The 10,839-nt window shown below is 39.5% G+C and overlaps 1 protein-coding gene and 1 pseudogene across 1 annotated transcript; both read right to left on the bottom strand.

Moving 5' to 3' along the window:
* Positions 1 to 5,173, bottom strand: part of LOC107740982 (extracellular calcium-sensing receptor-like) — an 8,721-nt pseudogene extending 3,548 nt beyond the window's left edge.
* Positions 5,174 to 6,359: 1,186 nt separating this feature from the next.
* LOC107740990 (extracellular calcium-sensing receptor-like) lies at positions 6,360 to 10,225 on the bottom strand. Its single transcript, XM_016553565.1, has 6 exons — positions 10,020 to 10,225; positions 9,433 to 9,724; positions 8,479 to 9,291; positions 8,040 to 8,270; positions 7,410 to 7,533; positions 6,360 to 7,258 (listed from the first exon to the last, which is right to left on the bottom strand). The coding sequence occupies exons 1-6, from the start codon at positions 10,223 to 10,225 to the stop codon at positions 6,360 to 6,362; spliced, it is 2,565 nt and encodes an 854-aa protein (XP_016409051.1).
* Positions 10,226 to 10,839: the final 614 nt, after the last annotated feature.

Below are 10,839 nucleotides of genomic sequence, written 5' to 3'. Positions count from 1 at the left end.
AAATGCAGACAGGGTTTTATGTTTATGCGGCGCGATGCAATGCAATGCGTAAAAAGACAGTATAAGTCATTATAATCCGTAATTATGTCCCCACTGGATGCAACAAATGCCTCGTTCATAATGGGTTTTAATGTTTTTGTTTCGTCGCTCCGCTTTCGGACAAGGTATCACAATATGGCAAGGGGCGTATCATTTCCGTCACACGCTTGAGGTATTCGGCCAATCACAACGTACTGGATAGCTGACCAATCACAGCACACCTCGCTTTTCAGACCGATGAGCTTTGTAAAAATCGATGCGTTTCAGAAAGGCGGAGCATAGAGGAGAAACAATAATGTACAGTATGTGGAAAATAATGTGTTTTTTGAACCTTAAACCGCATAAACACATTTCATTCCACCAAATACACAAAATAATGTTATTTTTAGCAACATCATATGACCCCTTTAAGCATATTAAAAACACCACATAGACATATAAACAACATTAAAACCCAATCTTGGCCATGCTTTAGCTGTCGGAGGGATGACCTCACATTTGACTCTGAAATACTTTAGTATACAGCGGAGTTCATGGTCGACTTAATGACTGTGAGGTGCCCAGGTTCTGTGGCTACAAAACTAGCCCAAAATCATCACCCCTCCACCAGCATGCTTGACTTTTGGTAAGAGGTGTTTGTGCTGATATGCTCTTTAGGTTTTCACCAAACGTGGCGCTGTGCGTTATGGCCAAACATCTCCACTTTGGTCTCATCTGTTCAAAGGACATTGTTCTATAAGTCTTATGGTTTGTTCAGATGCAGCTTTGCAAACCTAGGCTATCCTGCCATGTTCTTTTTAGACAGAAGAGGCTTTCTTCTGGCAACCCTTCCAAACATGCCATACTTGTCTGGTCTTTTTCTAATTGTACTGTCACAAACTTTATCATTTAACATGTTAACTGAGACCTGTAGAGTCAGAGGTTTCCTTTTTTAGTTGTCTGCAATTTCTCAGAGTATTGTATGGTCTGACCATGGAGTGAATTTCCTGGGACGTCGACTCCTGGGAAGATCGGTGTCTGTCTTGAATGTCTTCCACTTGTGAATAATCTTCCTCACTGTGGAATGATGGACTGATTGTTTGGAAATGGCCGTATTACCCTTCCCATATTGATGGCAGCAACAATTGCTTCTGTAAGATCATTGCTGATGTCTTTCCTCTTTAGCATTGTGTTAACACACACCTGAAGGTTCCAGACCTGCAAACTGCCAAAAACTTCTGCTTTTATAGAGCTGCTCACACTTGCTGATGATCAGTTAATCAAAGGTATTTTATTAGCAGTGCCTGACTGTTACTTACTCTCTTAATTCCCATGTTAACAGTAAGGGTGTCCTTAGTTTGTTACACATGGCTTTTCCAGTTTGGCCTAGTTTTTGTTAAATAAATAATGACAGATTGTGATATGTCATGTTGTTGTTCATCTGAGGTTTAATTGTTCAAATTTTAAGACCTGCCAAGGACCAGATTATTATTTTTTTATTATATCCTGATACGGATCCCGTGGAATTCAATAGGGTGTCCTTTCTTTTTCACATGACTGTATATATACACACACATATATAAACACACCTGTAATGTTGCTGATTTCTCCGCCTGCACAAGGGAGGCAGTCAAAACAGCAAACAGGTTTTCTTTTTTGTACAGCCTTCCTAGTGCCTGGAAAACCGCTTGCACTGCACACAGATGCAGATACATGAAACTGAATGAATGTTGAAGGAAGAAACTATATCAGACTCACAGCAACCTTCTAACAACACAATATCTGTCAGTATAACAAGCACATAAAGAAATAAAATAGTTTTTTCACACAAATCAATTCTTTTTTTTTATTTTACAAAAGAAAAGTACACTTATATACACAATCATTGACTCATTCCCATCCATGGCACATCTCTCTCCACTCAAGAGTCTGTCCATTAAAATCTTACAAAGAGGTTAGATAATGGACACATTCACATGCACACTTACTCAGACCCTTTTAACTGAATGCACATGATACCAAATGCACACAAACTTGTATACTGACATTTTCATTCAGAAAACATAACCATAAAGCTAAAGCAAGAAACACCGCATACAGACTGTTTTCATTTGAGAGGACATTCATGTCATTAAAATTCTGTTCTTCTGTTTCTGTTTCTCGTCTGCTGATTTGTTTCTTATTATTTGTCTACATGACAAGAAAGCTCTGCTGACCCCTCATAGAAAGAATGAGAGTAATATAACAAAAACTTAGGGGAGATCAGACCCTGGTGGAATCAACACAGAATGCCACAGTTCTCAATAGAGAAAAAAAAATCTGTTTGTATTTGCATCTCTAAAGACAGATATTTGAACCCACAACATTTGAAATGATATAATAAAGCAAAGTCACTGGACAGCCCAGCCTCCTCCCCCAACCACTATTTCAAGGTTTATGTTCAGCTCTTGGCCTGGTCCTTTGACTGCATCAAACTGCCCCACCTGGACAAAATTCACTGAACCGCTTTCATCTACATGCCAGTTCATAATGTCATAAGAGGCAGATGGCTCGCTGTTATCTTCAAAATAGACCAGCTCACCCACTGGTGTTATGAAGTTAACTGCATGTAAATAGTGCAGAAGCTGTGAAAGGAAAACACATCATATGCAGCCATGATTGACAAGGGCCAGGGCCAATGATCTTTACTTAACATTCTAATGATTTTTAGCATAAAAGAAAAATCTATACTTTTGACCCATACAATGTATTTTTGGCTATTGCTACAAATATATCCCAGCGACTTAAGACTGGTTTTGTGCTCCAGGGTCACATATGTGTTCCTTAAAGAAAAATGTTCTTGTTAAAGCATGTTTAGGTACTAATAAAAACATATTTATTTATTTATCATTTTGTCATGACAAGCTCTTGAAATTTGAAGAAAAGGCACTTAATTGTAATCAGATTTTATTTATTAAAAATGTTGCATATATATATATATATATATATATATATATATATTATGTTTTAAGATTCCCCTCCCATCTGAACCTGTCTAGCATACACAGCCTTATACACATTGTAAGTGACTGTGAAACATCTGTGTAGATGCGGCCATATTTCTCCACATTCTCTGAGACTGTGCACTTTGGAATTTTAGATGAAGGCTGCCAGTCTTGTGCCAGTGAGCACCCAAACATTTCTTCCCAAATATATTTTACAAACAGTTCATTTGGAAAAGCACCAAGACCCTGAATATCAGCCCGACGCAGGGCAAAGCCAATGGTACCAGCTAGGAGAGAACTGCTGGCTGGGTCAAAGAACAGAATAGAGGTGCTCTAGGCCTCTGGCTATCCACTGCCTGTTGGTCACATTCTGCACCACCACTTCCTTCAGTAGAACTTTTATATCAGGGACAATAGCAAAGGTCACCACAACACGAGCTGTGAAACTCTGGATCCTCTCCACAGTTTGTCTGATCCTGCTTTGAGTGTGATTTTGGAATAAATTCCAGGTAGTCCACACAGATTCGTGTATTTTTCAGTTCACAACACTTTTACCATATTCATCATCCTGCGACCACCCCAGGTCCAGTCCAACAGGTGCAGCAGACGGGCCATGGCCTTGGCCTGGAAAGCATCACTGGGAACAGTGCGCAGGAAAGAGTGAAATCTGCGACTGTCACTGAGACAAGCACAGGATGCAAAAAAAACTCACCCGGATAGACAAAACACAGAAACAAGTTCTGGAGGGAAAAAACAGTTTAAAAAGTATAATTTCACTGAAAATCCTGGTTATTACTTCACTTACAAAATAAAACATGAAAATGTACCTGTCTCACTTTTTACTATTTCAATATTTTTAATGACAATATTTTAAAAAGTTTAATTTGACAATGTTTTTTTTTTCACACAAATGACCTCTTTCTGTAAATAATATATAATAGAAATAATAGACTCTGAAATGATTTTCAGTGTAGCCTATTGAAATTTCTGAGAGTACATGAGAAGACCTTAGAGTAGTTTCAACATTGGGTTTAACCCTCCCAGCTTACTGGAGAGTCTTTTTCTAAAAGTCAAGACAACTCTAAATATGCATTTTGATGTATTTTCCAGGGAGTCAGAGAGATGTGGGAACATTCCAGTTCATTCGTTTTTCAGAAAATATACATCTAAAAAGTATTTTTTCAAACGTCTTACTAGGAAAGGTTTTATGGACATTAATACAACACGGTGATCCTTGAAACTATAATCATTGCAACACTTTTCTAAAAGTCACACCAAATATGCATAAACAACTCTTATAACAAGTGTCTTCCAAATAACTTCGTAATACCATGGGTAGAGGAATGAGCATCACCGATAATGACAGGCACCACTGTGGCCCTGTTGCATTCTGCTCCCGACACTGTCTCCTCCTGCCCCATTACCAGAGCTAAAGCAGCACTCATTGTTGTGTCCTCAGCTAGGCAGGTGTCGGCTACCAGGTATCCCACAGTAACATTTGGAAGCAGGACAGGGTTTTGACTAATCTCCTCCACCATAAAGATCATAGCTTTGAGCCAGCAGTATGAACGAAGCTGAAAGAGATATTTATTCTCAATTATAGTTAACAAAACCCTTTTTAAAACTATATTCCAGGGGTTTTCAAACTTTCTGGAGCCAGGGACCCCTTACAGGGGAGAAGATTTTCCAAGGACCCCCTCATAATTACAACAGAGTTAAAAGGCTAAAGTTAATGTGAGGGGGAGTAATGAACATTACAAAGTTGCAGGTCAAGAAAAAAAAAACACATAAGTTGCTTCGGTGTATAAGTCTCATTTTATTATTACTTTATATAAATACATTTAGACCATGCATGTGCTAAAGTTGAGTAGCAAATATGGCCAAGTCAAAAGAGCTCTCACAAAAGCACATAACATAAGAAAGTTTATTGATAAAAGAAGATTTCCAAAACACTACAAGTTTCCAGAGACACAACTGACAGCCTTATTAATAATTTTAAAATGAGTTAAGAAAATCTTTGAGGGCACTGAAGAAAAAGCACAATGTCATCAGGGGGAGAAAAATGTTTAAACTGAGCAACTGATAAAAAAAGACTTGCAAAATTACCTAGTTAATGGAGGAAAAAACATCTCAGTATACCACAGTATAAAGAATAACACTTGTTGGGACATCTTGCCACTCTTGACCAAGAAGAACATAAAAGGCTAACTTGAATATGCTTAAATTCATTTTTATAGACCTGTGAAGTTCTGGAAGAATGTTTTATTGAGTGATGTGACCAAACTGGTGAGAGTCAGCTGATGCGAGCTTGACTAACGCGACCTGCCAGAACTAACGCTACGCTTGATTTCTTGGACCCATGGATCAGTGCTATGTCTGGTGCAAAAAAGGCAAATATTATGAGCAGAAGAACACCATCTCCATGGGTCAAACATGGAGGTGGACCAGTCTTGTTATGGGGCTGCTTTGCTGTAGCGGGAAGTGGAAATCTGGACTGTATGAGGGATTGTTTGAAGTGTCAGGCCATTTTGGTAAAGGCTGTGAAGCCTTCAGTGCAGAGACTGAAGCTTGATGATCAATGGACTTTCCTGCAGGACAGCCATCCCAAAGTATACATCCAAATCTACTTCAGCTTGGTTCTTCAGGGATCATTCGTGAATGTTCTTAAGTGGCCTGTTCAGTCTTCAGATTTAAATCTAATTGAAAATGTTTGATGGAATTTGAAGAAAGCAGTGGCAACATGAAAACCAAAGAGTACCAATGATCTGGAAGAGGAATGGGCCAAGGTTGCAGAAAATAGGTAACAGAAGCTTCTAAGCATTCTAAGATTCCGCACAAAATTTGACTTTTGATTTTTAATTTTGTATATGACTGTTTAGAGCCAATTTGATTTTCATTTTTCATTTATTTAGGTTCTCAGAACCATTCAAATGTGTATTAATAAAATTTCTATAATAGTTTGTTAAATTCATTTCATAACATTTTGTTCAAGGGGATTGAATAATTTTGATAGCAACTGTGTGTGTGTGTGGGGGGGGGTGGAGGTTAGTGTATAGAGATTGCCCATGAAATCTTGTATTTTGCTGGAGGGGGGCGGATTCAGAGGCGCAGGCTTACTGAGGATAGCAGTATTTTGTTCTGTTTATTTAAATAATATTGTTTACTGAGACACAGTACATCGAAACACATATACAACTATACAAACAAAACATCTGTAATATTTAGATTAGAATGTTTCATCAAACTGATTAATGCACATTTTTGTTGTTGTTATTGTGATAATATGCAAATTTCTACATAGTTAAATATTGCTCTCAGGAAAAATGTTGCCTCACAATAGACTTTCATTTGTAAACCTTATCTGGCCATCATGTTCTTTTTTGTATTTTTCTCAGGCTTAAGCAGAATTATGTAACATTTTGGGGTGAATATACACAGCAACAGGCCGTAACTGGAAGCCAAAATGGCGAAAATCTCCACAGCTACCGTGTACTTCCCCGGTGAGCTGACGTACGCCGGCACAAACGCAATCCACACAGCACAGAAGATCAACATGCTGAAAGTAATGAATTTTGCCTCATTGAAATTGTCTGGAAGCTTTCGAGCAAAGAAGGCCAGCAGGAAGCAGACCACTGCTAACAGACCGATGTAGCCCAGCACTAGTACAAACCCCACAACAGATCCCACCGTGCACTGCAGGATCACTCGAGCACCAAGCTCACCTCCTGCATTCTCTGTGGGCAGAGGAGGAGCCAGCAGCAGCCACAGTAAACATATGACAACCTGAACCAGTGTGCAAAGGAAGATGCCTGCCCTCTGCTGGATGGGCCCAAAGTACTGCATCAGGTTAGATCCAGGCAGAGTGGCCCGAAAAGCCACCAGCACCACCACAGTTTTACTAAGGACGCAAGCGATGCAGATCACAAAGCTCACTCCAAACAAGGTGTGACGTAGCATGCAGTTCCACGGTGCAGGCTGGCCAATAAAAACTAGTGCACACAGGAAGCAGAGAGTGAGTGACACCAATAGTAGGAAGCTCAGCTCTGAGTTGTTGGCCCGTACAAGGGGTGTGTCACGATGATGGAAAAAGGCTGCCAGAACAGTCGTGGTTAGTGTCGCCCCAGTGACGGATAAGACTGTCAGGACAATTCCCATTGTATCTTGCAAAGACAGAAACTCCACAACCTTTGGGGTACACTTTGTTCTTTCATTGTTTGACCAGAACCTCTCAGGACATCTCACACACTCTGTAGAGTCTAAAGAACATTATGATACAGATAAAGACATTGCACATGGCAAGTGTGGTCTTACATTTGAAAGTCCAGTGGTTCTCAGCTGGTGAATCATGACCCATAATAAGAACCATGGCATTATTTAAATAAATGTTTGTAAAGAGGTTATTAATACCTGTCATATTGCTGATTTCCCCTGCAGCACATGGGAGACAGTCAAAACAGCAGACAGGTTTTCCTTTTTGTGCAGCCTTTCTAGTGCCTGGAAGACAGCTTGCACTGCACACAGATACAGGAACCTGAATGATTAAGAAAGAAAGTCTGTCAAACTCACAGCAACCTTATAACAACACAATATCTATAAGCACAACAAGCACATAAAGAAGAACAGAAAGAATAAAATTCTTTCCTCACACATATACAAGACTGATACATAATCATAGGCATATCTCTCATTTCTCAACAGTCTGTCCATTAAAGGATTTTATCTACTATGTCCCTTAATGAAAGGATAATGGACACATACACATAAACTAATACATTCATGTTTTCTGAATGGTGAAATTACAGAATACATATTTAAGTAGGGTCAGTGCACAGGATAATAAAAATGTACACCTCACACATAACACCGACACAAAAGTAACACAACATACATACTGTTTTTTACAGACTCTTTTTGTCTTAATTGTGACACAGTGTATCTATGTACAACAACAAAAAACTTTTATTTATTTATTCATTCATTCATTCATTTGAGAAATGTTTGTATTTGAGATAAAAAAAAAAAAAAACAGTCACTTACCTGGTCAGCCCAGCCTCCTCCCCAAACCACTTTCTCAAGGTTTATGTTCAGCTCCTGGCCTGGACCTTTGGCTGCATCGAACTGTCCAACCTGGATGAAATTCACTGCCCCGCTTTCATCTACATGCCAGTTCATAATGTCATAAGAGGCAGATGGCTCGCCATTATTTTCAAAATAGACCAGCTCACCCACTGGTGTTGTGAAGTTTACTGCATTTAAGTAGTGCAGAATCTGTGAAAGGAAAGATGATAGAACACAGTATATATATTTATTTTTTATTTATTTATTTAAAAAGTTAACTCTGTCAAAATTGAAAGTAGCACTTCTACTTCTAAAAGTGGTTAATGTAGATAAAATAAAAACCTTATTTAAAATGCATATTTTATTATTTAAAATATTATTTAAAATGAATATTTTCAGATTCCCCTCCCATCTGTACCTGTCTGGGCTTTATTCGGGTCACATCAGGACATTCTCCATCTTCAAACGGCCCTCCACCAGGCTGACAGGCCATCATGTTGTGAATAGCATTGGCAATAGCATACACAGCCTTATACACATTGTAAGTGACTCTCAGCTGTGAAACATCTGTGTAGATGCGTCCATGTTTCTCCACATTCTCTGAGCCTGTGCACTTTGGTCTTTTAGATGAAGAGTCCTGTGCCAGTGAGCACCCAAAAAGTTCTTCCCAAACATCCTTTACAAATGGTTCATTTGGCTGCTTCTCAGGGTTCAGCCGGGCAAGAAAAGCATCAAGACCCTGAATATCAGCCCGGCGCAGAGCAAAACCGATTGTACCGGCCAGGAGAGGAATGCTTGCTGGGACAGAATACTGAATAGAGGTGCTCCAGGCCTCTGTGGCTATCCACTGCCTGTTGGTCACATTCTGCACCACAACTTCCTTAAACACAACTTCAAGGTCTGGGCCAATGGCAAAAGTCACCACCACACGAGCTGTGGAACTCTGGATCCTTTCCACAATCCGCCTGATCCTGCTTTGGGAATGTGATTTTGGGATAACTTCCACATAGTCCACACAGACCCCTGTACCTTCAAGTTCTTTCAAAAGCAGCTGCAAGCCACTTTTACCATATTCATCATCTCCTGCAACTACCCCCACCCAGGTCCAGTCCAACAGGCGCAGCAGACGGGCCATGGCCTTGGCCTGGAAAGCATCACTGGGAACAGTGCGCAGGAAAGAGTGAAATCTGCGACTGTCACTGAGACAAGCACAGGATGCAAAATAACTCACCTGGACAGACAAAGCACAGAGACAAGCATTTCACTGAAATTTATAAATTTCTGATTACTGAAATTGTTGCTCAAAAATAATGTAATAAATAAGTACAACAAAACTCATCTCATCTGTAAAATACAGAACACTTAATTTTACCATGGGGATATCAAACACTCCCAGCGTGTCAGCCACTACTATTGAGGCAGAGGAACGAGCGTCACCAATAATGACAGGCACCATTGGGGCCCCATTGCATTTTGCTCCCGACACTGTCTCCTCCTGCCCCGTTACCAGAGCTAAGGCAGCACTTAGTGTTGTGCCCTCAGCTAGGCAGGTGTCGGCTACCAGGTACCCCAGAGTAATGTTTGGAAGCAGGACAGGGTCCCGATTAATCTCCTCCACTGTGAAGATCATAGCTTTGAGCCAGCGGTATGAACGAAGGTCAACACTGAGGGAAAACAAAAATGTAAAGTTTAATGAGACATAATGTAATATAAGATTTATTTTTTCCCCAATACATTAACTGATACAAAATATAATTTAACTGAATGCATTCTGTTACACTAATAAATATAAATTAATTAATAAAAAACACTCATTTTATGTTTTTCACGTTTATTATAGGCGAATTGTGGTTAGCAAAATCCTTTAAAAACTACATAAAATTGTTGCATTTTAAATGCATGAACAGTTTCTCTACAGCTCTGCCTTTTAGTTCATTTTAACACTCCCACTATACTCACCCTTGGCAGCGGGAACCATGCTGTGTATGAGTGAAAGCATGATCAGGCTCTCGTGCTTCAACATGAACTGGAAAGAGACCACCAATTATCACATCTCCCTCTTTATACAGGCTTTCTGAAACAGATCTGCCCTGCAGACCACAGGACAGGCCTGCACCACAAACAGTGACCATCTCTACAATAAATACCATCACCCACAACCACATAATCAATCCCATCACTTTACACACTCATACAGAAAGAGAGAGAGAGAGAGAGAGGCTTAGTGAAGAAGTGCAGGCTCACAGTTTTCCTGCAAAGAAAGAAGGGTTGGATGATAACTTCACTTTTGTAGACTTTAATATGCCTGGGGCAAAAGAACATGCAACAGGAAAACAGGTGAGTGGGGGCATAATTGCTGAATGCCCTTGTGGAGAGTGATTGTCATGGAGAATGGGGTAAAAAAACAGCTTTTAGAACTGATATTTTGAAGATGAGCGCATTAGAGCAAAGAAAGACGCAATAAAAAAAAAACCTACAACAAAATAAATTTTATGTTGATCAAGCATAAAAAAATTTATTTTGTGTTATCAGCCCTCAAAGCCATTTTGTGTGTCTGTGCCATTGAGGATGCCTACAGGGAAAACTGAGGTAATTATAGCAAATTAAGCAATCACTATGATACCAGAGTTAATGATTCTGTTTTCTGTGAGTGTTCTGAAAACAATTTTATTCAAACCAGTTCACACACACATTGACTCCTTTTGAGATGCACTCACACATACATGCATAATTGATGTTTAGTAATAGATCAGACATTTTAACAACTGCTGTGTTTAAA

The sequence above is a fragment of the Sinocyclocheilus rhinocerous genome, unplaced genomic scaffold, assembly GCF_001515625.1.
Source record: "Sinocyclocheilus rhinocerous isolate Xijiao unplaced genomic scaffold, SAMN03320098_v1.1 scaffold3144, whole genome shotgun sequence".
Lineage (NCBI taxonomy): Eukaryota > Metazoa > Chordata > Actinopteri > Cypriniformes > Cyprinidae > Sinocyclocheilus > Sinocyclocheilus rhinocerous.
This window is presented reverse-complemented; position numbering and strand designations above follow the sequence as displayed.